The following is a 16,446-nucleotide window of genomic DNA, read 5'->3' on the forward strand; positions in this document are numbered from 1 at the left end:
GATTTTTTCGGGTACTTTCGGTCTTTAACCCCCTAACTACATTTCAAACACGTGGTGAATACAAAGCATGGCTGACTCCAGCGGTAATTTAAATTTGTCATTTACTAGATTGATTCTAATGATTTTTTCCACCATCAACTATCATTCTTCTGTTAAATGTCCTTATATTGTGTTGCTACCACTGTCACGATATATGCCATTGTAAATCTTCTATTTCAGGTGTAGTTAGCATGCATTTGCCCACGCAATGTCGAATCGAGCCTCGTGCTTCAATGATACACTATTGCGGTTGGAAACAAATGCACGAATTCGCGTATAGTTTTACATACGAACTAATAGTTTATCATAAAAGAGAGTAAACTTGCACCTTAACAAGCCATTTTTTTCAGATTTCAATGAGCACGTGCACATAAGGTCGCCTGCTTTCGGCTGGAGCCTGCTGATATTTCATTAACAATTTAACAATCTCCGGTGAACAAATCTGTGCTAAAGCAAGAGATTAAGCCACATTCAGGATTTTTCTGCCTTGTAACGGCTTGTTTGAAATTTCTGCTAGAAATTATAATAAATTAATTTCCTGTCAAAACATAGAAAACACAAAAGACCAAGACTATTAATTTACTATCATTACAATATTGGGAAACATTATGGTCGTCTGTCAGTGCAAGGGGTGTCACAGTAAAATTGCATTTAATTTTATAAAAGGTCTTGCTAAACATTAAACCTTGGCACATCTCCCCAATGCAAGAAAAATTTGAGAGGAAGATCTGCTTAAGAATTTTCAAAGTAAGGATGAAATGATTCATTGCAATATCGATGTATCATGATACTTTTGGTCATGATATGATACAATTCATTTGCCAGAGGTTTTGATATGATGCGATACAGGTTGAAATACAACTTTTTTTTCCGAACAAATGAAGAAATTACTTTGCAAATACTAAAGTAGGACATGTCTCGTGAGGAAAATTCCACTAATTTTTGTTCAGATCAAAGTTGTAGACTCTAAGAATGAATCCTGGCTTCAACAAAATTAGTCATTTTTATATCTGTTGATTATTTTTTTTCCAAATTGAAGAAAATATATAAAACGACATGCTGTTGTATATCTTATCGAAATGTATCGCATTATTTGGTAGGTGTATCATTACAGCCCTGTTCCTAAGGTTAAGTACCTTTGACAGAAAGATTAAGACAATGACTGATTATTCTGGGATGTAACAACAACAAAAAAATATTGAGTTATTTGAAGGAGTAATCAAGGGAACCAAATTTTAGCAGAAATTGTAAGAACGCAATCCAGAGACTAAGACCAGACAGGGAAAAACAGATGCACACAAAAAACATAAAATAACCAAAATAATATGTACAAAGAAACAAAAGCAGGTGAGCAACTCAGACTCCACCAAAAACTGGGAGCAGTGACCAGGTACCAGGTTAAAGAGTCCTCTGTTTTGGTAGAAACAACTGCTGAGACTTAAGACTTACATGTACATATGGAATCCAACTCTTTGATTTATTTAATTCACTTCATCCAATTGGGACAGGGAGTTGACATTTTCCTGTCCATTGGTGTTTGTTTCGCTTCTTTTCAGGTCTTAACAATTTTATTTGATTTATTTTTGAGTCCTTTACTCCAGGTGTTTTTTGGTCTCCCCTATTTCAGTGTCCATGTGGGCTCCAGTCTAGAGCTTGCTTAGTTATATGTCCAATCTAATTCAATTTTCTAGTTCTGGGTCACTGGTTGTTTGGTTCTTTTCTATAATTCACTGTTCGATATATTTTGTTGGGCTGTCTTATGTTGAGGATGTCTCTCAGGTATTTATTGATAAAGGTAAATAAAAATTTGAGATATACTACAGTTTTCCCAACCACATACATGTAGGTGTAACAGATTTGATGTTGGTAATAAATACATCAATCTTTGTGCTAGTTCTTAAAGCACAGCTCCTCCAAAGAGGCTAAAACAAGGAATATACCTGTTTTGTTCTCTGTTTTCTGGCAGTAATGTCCTTAACTGTGCCTTCTAATGTTCTGACAATACTTTAGGTAGGGAAAGTCTTGGATTTTTTCCACAAAGTGGCTGATCTGAAGACAATCTTTTGGTTTGTATTTTTGACATACACCAGTTGTTACAGGGAATTTTCAGTCATATTTCCTCTATGTATTACTTGGCAGGAAAATTTGTCATTTAAGAGATATCATTTTGATGGTCATTTTTGGATTTCCAAAGGTCCAAGAATGTTCCAAAGAATCTTGTGGTCAGTGGCTGTCAAAAGCCTTTAGAAAAACCTCAGATTTCAGGCATTCTATTGTCTGTTTAATAGCAATTCTCTGTTTGGCTATTTGATCAATGCATGATTTTTCTTGTCTGAAGCAAATTGAGTAATCATCTAGGGCTTTAATAGCTTCTTGTTGTATGTTGTCAATACCTCCTGATTTTCCATTCTTACATCTGATGGCTTTGGTAACATTGGCTTTAGTTATGTTGCTCTGATTTTCTAGTTCAGATGGATTTAAATTGGTGGTACATGCTCTCTCCAGTTGTTTTTTTAAGTTAGAGTTTTGTTGTCCTTGTTTTAAGTTAGGGTTTTGTTGTCTTTCTTTTAAGTTAGGGATTTGTTTTTGATTAGTGTTTCTTAACAATAATAAAGGAAAAACTGAAGTTGTAATCTTAATTTTGTAAGTTTGTTTATCTGTATTTGATAATTAACCATAATTCAGATTATTTCCTCAATGGTCCTGTCTGCATTTTTGATATGTATGCTTTGGTACATTTCAGTGATTCTAATGCATTAAAGTGTGCCCAATACATACTAAAGTACTGTAAATGCTTCTGATGGGTAGAGTTTTTCTTTTGACTTGTATTTAAAATCGTTTTGATTGCCTCATTAAGAGTAGTAACCTGAATTTTGCAAAATGGTTTATAGACTAATTTGGTTGGCAAAGTGTTAAGCACTTTTCCTTTTTGCAGTATGTGTCAATTCCAATAGGAAGACAGTACAACCAAGACTCATATTTTTGAGTAAAATTGTACTCTTTTTATCATAGGTAAAAAGAAGAAGAAAAGACAAAGTTCAGATGTTGCTGTAAGTCTAATATATCTTGTCCAACTATCATATTAAGCTTTCAAAATGCTTATCCATGATATTGTGAGGTTTCTGTCATATAGGTTTCAATTAGCAGATGAATAATAAGGCCATATTTGCAAAAAAAAATAATTGATACAGTATTTTGGTGTGTATTATGCGCACATTTTTACATAGAAATTATTTCCAGAACATGGGGTGCATATTATACATCAATACAGAAGAATTGGCCACAAAATTGAAGATTTTGGTATGTGAAAAGACACTGTGTAATGTAAACAAACTAACAGGAAGTGAAATGTTACTGAAAGAAATTTTATATAATCATCAAATACATCTTTAAGTATTGAATTTTTAGTCATATTTTCTTCAAATCATGTTCATATGACTTTATAATATGTTTCAAACAAAGGTTGTACAATATTTCCTTCTTATATAGCATGGTTAGAAATTAATATGAAACAACTAAAAACCAAAAACTAAGTAATTCCTTTTTTGTCAAACCCTCCTTATCAAATGCTTCTACAGCTAAAAATGGTTATTTTGATACTTATTTTGATTGTTTCTTACAATTTTCTTTCTTAAAAGTATGTTTTTCAATGAAAAATTGTGAAATTTGAGTAACAACCAAAGCTGGAAATGTCTGATTTTCCAGACTTTCAATGTTGTTATATAAGCAATTTCATACATCTTGTGTCAATTTTGTCATGCTTCGAAATTAAAATTATCCAATTTATGTAGCTACTGATGCTTACATGATGTTTTAGTCTGCATAGAAGTTTATTTTCTTTACATTTTCATAGGAAATACCGCATCAGGGTAAATGTTATGACCGATCAATTGCAAAATATCAATTTTTTTTGTCTTACAAAATTTTACTGCAACTTAAGTCTAAAGAACATTTTTTCACTCGTTTAGACCTTTAAAATTGCACTGCACACAATACATAAATGCGCACTGTACACACCAAAATACGGTAATACTGATAATATAACTTTCATAGTTGGAAAAGACATCAGATAGGTTGTATTGAAACATAACATTCTTACATTGCTTTCAAACTTTTTTTTAGGATATTCAACACTCAGAAAACTTTTTACTAAAGCCATCAGATAAAGTTGAAAAGTTAGACACATCAGAATGGCCCCTGCTTTTAAAGGTAAGAAAATTACAGACCTTTAATTTTGTCAATGATGTTTATTGAGGTGCATTTTGATTAGGATTATGAACTCTGCTGATTTGTCTCTTTATTATGTGCAATGTTCACGTGTAAAGCTGTGATTGCAAAAGACATATAAAATACTGTAAACTGGGAAATTTTCGCTCTACCCTTTTTTCAAGATTTCTTCTATCAATCTACTTTCGCGCAGCTTTAAATTCCCAATTGTTCTCGAATCTTATTAGATTGCTCTTCAAAGAAAATATTCATGACAGTATAGTTTTCGGGTTACAGGTTGTACTGTGATAGTTGCGGAAAATAAAACTTGTCATGAAAATTTCACGGTTTACAGTATATCATTGTTTAAAATATCAGTTAAGTCAGAATGGTTGGATTAATTTTTTATTTGTTAAATGTTATTATGTCATTTATTATTATAACTGTTTCATTTGATAGCTAAGCTGTTGTAATAATATTTTCAGAATTTTGACAAATTAAACATCAGAACAGCACATTACACCCCTATACCTGCTGGGAGCTCTCCACTCAAAAGACCTATTACAGAATACATAAAGTAAGAACTGTGTACATCTTTAGGCAAAAAATATGTCTGCAAACGAATGCCTGACTAATTTGGTCACCTTTTTTTCTGACGCAGTCGGTATAGTTTTGCTTTTTACCCTTTGACCTTAAGGACACGCTTCTATGGAAATGCAAGTCACCTGATGGCACTTCTGTTTCCCGATTGGCCAAATACTGATAACTAAGTGGCGTTCAAAAAAACTGTATAGAGAATTTGAAATGATGTGGCATATGTGTTATTTTCTTTATACAAATGAAGAAACTTTGAAGTAATTAAAGGAACAAAATGTTACTGCATCAGCTATCTTTTTTTAAAGATAGTACTTGTTTAGCTGTATTTTCCAAAATTAGTAGAAATATGAGTAGAAAAATATCTTCAGGATCTTAAAAATATAATTTAAAATGAATGATTTTAAAAAATGCCCAAACATTGCTCAAGATTGCTGTAAGCAAAACAAGTTAGCTTGGGAATACAGTTCCAGTTCTGTAGAGTTTTCTCAAAACAAAATGTTCAGATTTGCACATGTCAAATATGAAATTAAATAAATAACCACCAGTAGATTTGAATGTGATGTAAACTGTAAACAGACATTCATGTTTATGTTACTGTGTCCTTATCAATAGTGTATTCTATGTTGTTTTTAACCATGTTAATTATTAAAATGTGGAAGAATGTAGCCATTTTATTATCTGCGTTTCAAGCAATATACAGAATGTCCTTGATGATGAAGAGAAACTTTGACACATAATGAAATTTAAATGTCAATCACTCTAATATTTTTCTCTGAAAGGACACACTTTTAAGTATGATTTAATCATAAGACTTATTATATGCAAACACCAATTATGAAAATGACCTACATATATGTAAATGGTTTTGGGGTGTAGCGATACTATCCTGTCACAATAATCTACATATGTTGATACTTGGCTCTGTTTACTTCAGTTCCTTTTGTATCATGATTCTTACAGATAGGTCATGTCTGTATTATTTCTATTAAATTTTGAGGAATTTTAAAATAGGGACACAGGTCACAGTGACACACTTTGCTTCATTCTTAATCTAGATCGTTTTCACACTGTTGATTAAACTAATACTAATTTACAAACAAGCTTGGTTTACATTAGTTGTTATGAACCAACTTTCTCTAATTCTTCTGGTGTCAGTTTCACAAAAAGTGCCCCAGGTGGTGGAATGGGGTACCCCTGGCAGGTTACATGCTGGGTCATCAGGCTATAACACAGAAAACCTGACCACAAACCAAAGTGGTGCACTGTGTTGGAAAAGATGGCATGTTCCTCCCATGTTAAAGAACCCTGCTGTGGTATTTGAGTAAGGACCCTTGTGCTCCGCCACAGGAGGCTAAATTGACGACATTACCTATCTCTCCTTATTTCCTGTGGCAATCAAAATGTGAACCATATTATTCTTGTGTCCCATTCCATTTTTTCATTTCATGTTCATCGCCTGAAATATTGCTGCTCGGGCATTGAATCCTACAATCAAATAATCAGTCACTTGTTTAATCTATTGTAGTTCAGTTGTATACTATCTGCATACTCTATTTTCTGGGGGTGTTCCTATATCATACAAGAAAAAATTAGTCTTTAAATAGATATAATGTATTAGAATTCTAGGACTTGATGTTTTTGTACCATACCTGAACTACTGCTTGTCCTTCGCCAATTTGTGATGCCCTTAATGATGAAGAAAATTTATGACTCAAAATGAAATTTAAATGTAAGTCACTCTAATATTTTTCTCTGAATGGGCATGTACACTTTTTAACATAAAGCTGCACTTGCCTTAAGTGACAGGGAAGAGGAATATTTGAACTCTTGAGTGGAATTGAGTGGATTGAATAATATTCCGATTTGGCTGTAGTTATATGTTCATTATATTTCTTTCATTCATGCTATGTCAGAGTATAAATTTTCTGTTGTGGTCAGAGTTGCTCTAATAATGCAGTATTAAATGACTTTGGCAGATCTGGCTTCATCAACTTAGACAAGCCTGCAAATCCATCATCTCATGAAGTAGTTGCTTGGATTAAAAGAATCTTGCGAGTGGAGAAAACGGGTCATAGTGGTACACTTGATCCTAAGGTCACAGGATGTCTCATAGTTTGTATAGAACGAGCCACACGATTGGTCAAATCACAGCAAGGTGCTGGAAAGGAGTATGTGTGTATATTCAAGTTACATAGTACAGTTGAGGATGAGAGACTTGTAGTACGGGTAAGTTAATGGATAAAGCTTGTGTAATGTTTTTTTTATTCTGTCTCCATAGTGTTCTGTTTTGTAGTAAATTGATAGTCATATGTTAACCTTTCCTTCTTGTATAACATATCATGAGATAACACAAAAATCACTCGTTTAAAGAAGTTGGTAAGGGTGAATTGACAATCTCAATTTTCCTTTACAGAAATTGGAAAAGTTGACTGGTGCCTTGTTTCAAAGACCTCCATTAATCTCAGCAGTTAAAAGACAGCTTCGTATTAGAACAGTATATGAATGTAAAATGAGAGAATATGATGCTGAACGAGGCATGGGTAAGGTTGATTAATCAAGTATTTCACATTCAACTTTGAATATAGTTTTTTAGACATTTTATATATTTTAAACTTACAAATGAAAAGAAAAAAATCCAGTATAAGAATGATCCCATAGAAAGTTGTAATTATATGAACTTTAATGAATTCATTCTTTGAAAAATTTGATTTTTTATAACTTACACTTGCACCAGTTATTTTAAGATGGTAGACCTAGGGTAAGGGACATAACTCTTTCAAATCATTGGAATGTTTGTATTCAGCATTTCAAATCAATGTCATGTAAGCATCAAAGTAACTTAGATTAATTTCATTTTGTGTCAGATGAAAGCTTGATAGGCTTTGATGAAATTGAATATGATACAAACATATCACTGACTTCGTGAGTTATGTCCCTTACCCTAAGTCTACCTCCTTTAGTAAATAAAAAATAGAATAATCTATTTATAAACTTTTAATCTTGTACATGTTAAGCCAGCTGGTAGAAAAGGCTGTAACATTAATTGAAGTGCAATCATGTCTTACTCAGGTATTTTCTGGGTGAGCTGTGAGGCAGGCACTTACATTCGTACCATGTGTGTACACTTGGGACTGTTCCTTGGAGTTGGTGGTCAGATGCAGGAATTGCGTAGAGTTCGATCTGGTATCCAATCTGAAAAGGTAGGGGACTGGGGAAGCAAGCATATGATTGCTTTACATCTCATTAAGCTGATTTGAAATTTTTTAGTTTCGAAACTTTATTTACCAGTGCACATTGTAAAGTATGTTGCATAGTTTTAGTTAAGGTATACTAGGGAAATTGTTAAATTCTCTTGCATAATGAATGAAGTAAGGCTATTCAAAGTTAGTTTCTTAATTCTGATGCTATGTATTCATTTAAACAATGGTAGAGGGAAACATTTCTTTTTACCTATTTATTACTGTAAAAACTTGGCTATTTTTTGCCACTCTTCGTGTATATTGTGGACACTACCTACTTGGTCTAATCTGTAAATCAAAAATATAAAATTAATTTTATTAAAAATTTGTAGTGTTTATAGACATGTACTTTTTGTAGGTATGCACATTCTATGAACAAATTTCACAAATACTTAATATTGTTTTTTCCTTTTGAACTTGACATGGAAGATATTTTTTTTATTTTACAGGAGGGAATGGTAACCATGCATGATGTAATGGATGCCCAGTGGTTGTATGATAACCATAAAGATGAGTCCTACCTCAGAAGAGCTATTCGACCATTAGAAGCTCTTCTAACATCACATAAACGAGTAATCATGAAAGATACAGCTGTAAGTGTTAAACACAAAAATAAATGTTATGAATTGTTGCAAACATGTAAATATACACCCTGAACTTCACTTCGTGTCAATGAGAAAAACAATAAAATAAAGATGTCATCATATTTAAGTTTGTTTCAAACAATGATGGTTTTTAATAGGTAAATGCTGTATGTTACGGTGCAAAGATCATGTTACCTGGTGTACTGCGGTATGAAGATGGTATTGAAGTGAACCAAGAGATTGTCATAGTTACTACAAAGGGAGAAGCTGTTGCTTTGGGTTGGTATGCCTGTTTGAAAATCTATTAAATGGCATTATTTGTCTGTTATTTTGTTTAGGAAAGCTTAAAGCATTAAAAACCAGTTTTCTGTTTGTTCATTCTACAGTACATCGAACTTGGTGGGACTGAAAGGTTTAATGTTAAGGTTGCTAAAATTATTATTAGTCAAATGGTGTTAATATTTGCTATTGCCAATAAGATAATCATTTTACTGCTCCAACCCAACATGTATCATTATTTCTTCTAAATCTGTTTTATGCAGCAATTGCCCAGATGACGACTGCTGTGATGGCTACCTGTGACCATGGTATTGTGGCAAAAATTAAAAGAGTCATCATGGAAAGGGATACATATCCCAGAAAATGGGGATTAGGGCCTAAGGTATGGAAATATCTAATTTATGGGAGCAAATGATGCCTTTGATCAATATGAATATTTCTTTTGATTTATATTTTAAAAACAATTTGTGGGTTTCCAGCTCATGACATGCAAAATTCATACAATTAGAATTCCTTGTCCTCTGGCTCATCCCAATGTAGGGATGTAGAAATGTTTGGCATCCATCCGTTTGTCAAATCCTTTAAGTGCTTTCATGCCTAAATTTCTGCTAGTGGTTTCTGCCACAAATTTTTGGGGACAATTTTTAAAAATCAACTTTGCCCATCTAATATTGCGAGTTCTCTCCCTCAAAAATTGGAATTTTAAGGGAAGGATATGGGACACTGTTCTTTTATTGTAAATTTATAATGCATTTCTGTGTAAAAGTTGATGTGAAAAAAAAAAAAAAAACTGACATGAAAACTATTTGGATGAATATAACCTTTGATCTATTTATTTATATTGTTTAGATATTTATACTTAGACTGTATGAATTTGATAATATTTCAGTTTAACTTTAACTTTTTTGAACAATTACAATTCAGGCCTCTTTGAAGAAGGAAATGATTAAAAAAGGTTTGCTGACCAAACATGGAAAGCCAAATGAAAATACTCCAGCAGACTGGCTTAAACAAGAAAATACAAGGTAACAAAGTAAAATGTTTCCTAAGCTAATTTAAAGATGAGGATATTTTGTTCCTTTATGATTTGCTGTCCTATAATTTTAGGGCCATGTCATTGTTTGCATCCATAGACATTTGTTTTTCAGACTTAGTATAAGTTTTAGGATCTCTATGAAATTATTCCATAAGAGCTCATATCACAAAGAAAAGCTGTGAAAAGAAAGTTGTTAGTTCTCTTAGTTTCTCTTTCAAACATATTACTCTGTATATTTCCAGTGGTGGTGTATCAGTAAAGAGTGAACTTAGTACTCCATCTGCACCAACACAAAAGGTGGGTATTTATTTAATTTAATTACATAACATTCCCAAAACTCATGATAGTGAAAAAATAATGCACATACATGTATCAATTTTGGCTTTTCCATGCCTGTGATACATTATTTGAAGTTAGTAGGCTAAATTTCAATTTTTTTTGTATTTTTTTTTTTTTTTTGCTTTTAGTTAAAACTGCATTAGCTGCTAAATTTGTTCAGTTTTGATTCTACTGAATTTTGCTGATTCAATGAAATAAGTTTGTAAGAATGCAATTGAAGCAAAAAATGTTGATAATACCTACAAAATATTGTAAAAAAACAATGTTTTATTTTAATAATAAAAAAGAAGATCGACAGCTCTGATCTAATTATTTTCTGCCATTACTTCCAAAGATTGCTGGCGATACATTCACCTGGTTTAAAAATACTTTAACCTTGGTTGAAAAAAAAATAATAAAGGTTACACAGGTACCCACGTTTCTTGTTTACATTTCATTTCATCTTTTTCTTGATTATTTTCAAATAAATAATGACAATTACTGATTATATTTGTGCCACATTTTATCAAAATAAGTAAATTTCAAAAGGATCCCTGTGTTATATTCAAACTTTTTTCTTTTACGGCTTGATTCCGTCGGTCTTCCTTGCCATTGATTAACCACTTTCGCTTTGCAATGAGTTTTAAAAGTAGTGACCCTTACAACACATGCACGTATTAAGATCAGCAGAACTCACACGCATACAAATTTATCTAGGTCGATTTTATTTGTGGATATCAAATGAAATTATACAGGAAAAGTACAATTTAGTAGAAATAATTCAAAGTTAAGGCATATTTCAACAAAAACCAAAAAATACAAAAATGACAGCTAATGCAGCTTTACATGAGTTCCAACTACAAATATTGTGATACTTTTTGTAGAGAAAATTCCAGGATAGCAGCTCAGATGAAAGTAGTCCAAGTGTTCCTGTCACACCAGTGACACCTAGTGGTGATTCTGAGAAAAAGAAGAAGAAAAAGAAAAAGAAAGAAAAGGAAGAAGCTGATGAATCATCAGATGAAGTATGTTAAGTGTCAGTCTCTGTAAGAATCGGGTAGTGGATGAAATATGGTATGAAAAAAACCATCATTTGCACCATCAGAATCAAGGAAAAATGACTAGAAATGCACTGTAAAAATGAATATTTCAAGGACAAATAACTCTGTCAAAAACCTTATTTTCTAACATTTTTATTAAGAAATTTCAAGCAAAGCCAGAGATGAAGAAATCAAATAATTGTCTTTTCAAACAGAGAAAGCATCCTTGAGTGAAATTTTATTGTCAGATTGGTTGGTTTTTGACATGCATGTTTCTGATTTTTCACATTTTGCCTAATTCTTTCAAAAACTTACACTTTAAAAATACAAATGTTCTGGTTTTATGCTTTTTTTGACTACCGTGTTGCAATGAAAGCAGGTTGTTTTTCATATGCTCTTTTGTATGCTATGCAACCAACTAAATTAAAAGTGAAAAATTATTTTTTATACATGCACTCAAGGGTTAAAGAAATATATGACTTTGTTGAGAAAGTACAAACAAATTGATTTTAATGGTCCCATTTTCCTGTACATAGTGGACCTGGTACAGTGTTGTGAAGGAGACAATGAATTGCAATCTAATTATACCAACTTATCATTCCATTCAGTTAGTGCAAGTTGAATCTAACAACATTCCATTCTACTTTCTGTTCAGATGACTTTGTAGGAATTTTTTTCTGTTTTTTTTTCAACAAGTAGTGCTGTAGTTTAGTTAGATCCTGTATGTAGTAAGTGATTAGATTAAGTAGGATTTTTAATCAATAAATTGATTGCATTTTGCTACTAAGTTTTGTGAATTGAAAGAACTCAAAAACTTAATTGTTTATGTAATGGCATACTTTCTGTTTTGTAGGTATCTTCTGAAAAGAAAAAGAAGAAGAAAAAGAAACACAAGAAGGCAAAAATGAATGGAGATAGTAGTGACTAAAGGAGAGAAAAGAAGACTTACATCAAGAACAATATTATATAAGAAAAGCAGGGAGATCTTTTGAGAAATCTGCCCTTTTCTATTGAACAATTGAAGAAATAGTGCTCTCAAAATTGGCATAGTACATGGTATTTCAAGGAATGCTAATATAATGATGTAATTTTGAGATTAGGTATGAAATCATTTCAATTGTTCAGACTGGAAAAAAGCTGACTAGTATTATGATCATTCCCTTTTTTGAATAGTTTTCCACTGTTACTGTTCAGGATTTTGTTACTAATGAATGGTGACAAGTTGGAATGATTGACACACATTGTTAAAAGGTCAAATCAAATCAAATGTAGTAAATTAAGTTCAAACAGCAATGGAAGGCCAATACATTATACGAATGGTGTCTACTCAGCGGTACTAGCCCTATGATCAAGGCTTTTAAGATATGTAGTGATAGTTTGAAGAGAACAAAATTCTAGATAGAAATTTAAAAAACTGAAAAAATTCTAAAAATATCTTGTTTTAATCTGCATGCCAAGTGACTGTCAGTAGTTTTCCATGACCATACTACTAACATAATTATGTAGTGTATGTAAAATGGTTTATTGATATTTATTGAACATTGCATTACATCAAACTTTAAATCTTGGGAGTACCCATCTCTAATGGATATATAGCAGCTGGCAGCTATGGACATTTAATATGAATTAAATCTTCTTTTTGTCATGTTATCAACTATCATCAAATATTACAGCTATATTAGACATATATTCACTGATGAAATTTCAAAAAGTGCTCAGAGTTCTTTCTTGACATATATGCATATTACTATTGAACATGTTTTAAGGTCTACCTTGCAATGAGGTTAGCACCTTGTTGTTTGAATGGGTAAATGTCTAATAGGGAAAGTTCTAGGAAAATTCTGAATGAAATAGTCATAGTAAATATGACTTGAAAGCATTTAAAGTATGTGTTCATCTTATACCATTTGTTTATTGTTTTTAATGAGTTTTATTAATAATAAAATTGATAAAAATGTGCATGTTTTTGTTTAGTTCTCCAACTTTTTTGTATTTTTGAACTAGTCTGAACACAATTTATGTAACATTTTGTCTGCACATTATTCAAAAGGAAAGTGCTTGTTGATTTTGGTGACCAGTTTATGTTATGTTACTGACTTTAAGAGTATTCGAGGTCCCTGCATTAAAATATGTACATGCATTACATGTACAAGTGATTGAGGGATTTGAATTGGATTTCAAAGGATGCTGAATTTTTATTAAAGCTAAGAAGTTTAAAAATTAAAGACTGGAAGTATTATTTTATACTGGTGTCCATGTGTACATCAGTCACACTTAACACAATAAATAAAAAATGCTGCCACAAATAGCTGGATTGTTTCTTTTGATTGATGTGAGCTACCTCTCGATTTTGTAGTAATGAGGGAATATATTCATACAAGAGTGGGGGGATTTCGCAGTTTTCAGACTAGAACTCAAAAGTGGTTGCACCTCTTTTTTGAAACTTTGATGAATTGTTTTGTTTGATTGGTGTGAGATCCCTTTTGATTTTTATAAATTTCTGAATTTTCATTCTTGAGTGGCAGGACTTAATTCATAAAAATGGGGGATTTCCCAATTTGTGCTACAACCTGAAAATGCTTCAATCAACTTGAATGAAACTTGGTTGAATAGTTCATTACAATAAATGGCAGCTCTATTTTGATTTTTATACATTTTGGGTTTTACATTTTTGAGTTCTGTGACTTAATTCATACAAATATGGGGCAGTTCCTGTTTTTATATGACCACAACAAATTTGGTATTGGTATACTATCCCTGTTGTCGTTATCAGTAGATACTTGGTTTTCATGCCCTAATTTGAGTATCAGTTGGTTGATCTTGATATAATTTTATTACAAGGTTACAAACCACAAAAGGAAGATTGGTATTGATTTTGGAGGTTATAGTCCCAACTGTTTTTGAATTTGGGGCTTAAACAAGCATATAACCACAAAAGCCTAAGAATGTTCAAAAAATCACTTTGATTGATTTTGGGGGTAAAGACTTGAACTTTTGAAATTATGGGTCATGAACATGGACTTACCTGATATCCAGACAAACACTCTACTATTATCTATTTTTAGTCCTATTTCAAAATTTTTTTATTGGATACCTTATGGAGATGTGTGCCTGCGTTTTTCAATCAGATTTCAGATACCTCTTATGGTTTTTGACTTGTAAGGGACCACACCCCAATCAACTTTTTTAGATCACTCGTTCAAAGGCTGTTTGGATTTTTGATCCGTTAAAAAACATGGCCACCATTACTAAAAATAGAACATAGGGGTCAAACAACAGATTTTTGCATATATTTCCAAAACCGCAAGGTTAAACTAAATTCTGACATGGTTAAAAGTATTCAGCATGATGAGATCTATCTGGTCAAATTTGGAGAAAATCTGTAGACCCTTGTTGAAGTAATTGCCCTTTTTGGACTTTTTTGCTGTTTTTGATGTTATTACTTTCAAAAATCTTCTCAGAAATTACTGCACAGAATTCAGTGAAAGTTGATATTCTTGTTTTCTAAGGTATCCTAAACAAAATGACCGTTCGGATTTTTGATCGGTTAAAAAACACGCCCGTCGTTACCAAAATAGAACATAGGGGTCATATAATAGTTTTGTGTATATATCTCCAAAACCGTTAGGTTAAACAAACTTCTGACATGGGATAAAAGTATTCAGCATCATGAGATCTGTCTGTGGTCAAATTTTGGTGAAAATCTGTTGACCCTTATTGCCCTTTTTGGATGTTTTTTTGCTGAGCCTCTTGTTTGCATGTACAACTTTGAAAATCCTCTTCTCAAGAACGATTTTACAGAATTTAATGAAAGTTGGCATATTTGTTCATTAGGGTTTTCCACCCAAAATGACGGTTGGGATTTTTTATCCATATAAAAACATGGCGGTCAGAAAGCAGTTTTTTGCAAATAACTCACAAGTTATTGCTTTTAGCAAAATTCTGGCAGGGTAATATTGTTCAGCATCATAAGACAGGACTATGCCGAAATTTTCAAAACAATTCAACATTTGATGTAGGAGTTGCGGCCCCAGTTTTTTTCCCATTTTTTTGCTTGTACAACTTTGAAGCTCTTCTTAAAAACCATTGTATAGAATTCAATGAAAGTTGGCATATTTGTACCTAAGGGTATCCCACGCAAATTGACTTGGGATTTTTTATCTGTGAAAAAAGAACATGGCCGCCGTTACTAAAAATAGAACAGCGGTCGGAAGGCAGTATTTTTTTCAATTAACTTAAGAACCGTTACCTTTTGAAAAATTCTGGCAGGGTTATATTATTTAACATAATGAGATGGACTTAAGCTGAAATGTTCAAAACAATTCATCTACCGATGTAAGAGTTACAGCCCCTGAAGCATTTTTATTGGTTTTTTTTCACATGTACGCCTTTGAAAATCTTCAAGAATTCAATGACTGTTGGGATTTTTAATCCGTGAAAAAAAAACATGGCCGCCGTTACTAAAAATAGGACATAGGGGTCAGAAGGCAGTTTTGCTAATAACTCAAAAACTGTTGCCTTTAGCAAATTTCTACAGTGGTGATATTGTTCAGCAACATGAGACTGACCAATGCCGAAATTTTCAAAATGAATTGTGTAATGATGTAAGAGTTACGGCTCCTGAAACAATACTTTAGTTTTTTTTTATTCACTTGTACAACTTTGAAAATCTACTCTAAAACCATTTCCATTTAGGATCATTTAATGAAAATAAGCATATTAGTTCTTTAGTGTATTGTACTCGAAATGACTTGTGATTTTTAATCCGTGAATAGATATGGCTGCCTATACTAAAAACAGAACATGGGGGTCGGAAGAATTTTTTTTTTTAAATAATAAAAAAAAACTGTTGCCTTTAGTAACATTCTGGTCCGGACCCTAAAATACTATCAAAAGCATTCCCTGCATTTGACAATGGTTAACCAGGTGAACGATTCATGCTCTCTTTAGCCTCTAGTTTATTTTAAGTCAGATTTTGACATTATGAAAATTTAAAAGTGATTTCAGACATCTATTAGGTTCTCAAGTTATAACGGGCCACACCCCAAAAAAATCAATTTTTATTTTTGGTTCGATTTTGAAAATTTTCTATTGAATTTCAAGTTTTA

The 16,446-nt window shown here is 32.3% G+C and overlaps 1 protein-coding gene across 1 annotated transcript; it reads left to right on the forward strand.

The window, feature by feature from the left end:
• Window positions 1–19: 19 nt before the first annotated feature.
• On the forward strand, window positions 20–13,297 carry LOC148625052 (H/ACA ribonucleoprotein complex subunit DKC1-like). Its single transcript, XM_088568255.1, has 14 exons — window positions 20–83; window positions 3,052–3,089; window positions 4,162–4,248; window positions 4,731–4,822; window positions 6,819–7,068; window positions 7,256–7,382; window positions 7,912–8,042; window positions 8,531–8,674; window positions 8,824–8,944; window positions 9,208–9,326; window positions 9,869–9,969; window positions 10,223–10,277; window positions 11,183–11,323; window positions 12,192–13,297. Exons 1-14 carry the CDS (start codon window positions 68–70, stop codon window positions 12,264–12,266), a joined length of 1,497 nt encoding a protein of 498 aa, XP_088424381.1. The 5' UTR covers window positions 20–67; the 3' UTR covers window positions 12,267–13,297.
• The last annotated feature ends 3,149 nt before the right edge of the window (window positions 13,298–16,446 follow it).

The sequence above is a fragment of the Perna viridis genome, chromosome 2, assembly GCF_037379345.1.
Source record: "Perna viridis isolate PV_CMFRI_1.1 ecotype Kerala chromosome 2, ASM3737934v1, whole genome shotgun sequence".
In the NCBI taxonomy this organism is placed as follows: domain Eukaryota; kingdom Metazoa; phylum Mollusca; class Bivalvia; order Mytilida; family Mytilidae; genus Perna; species Perna viridis.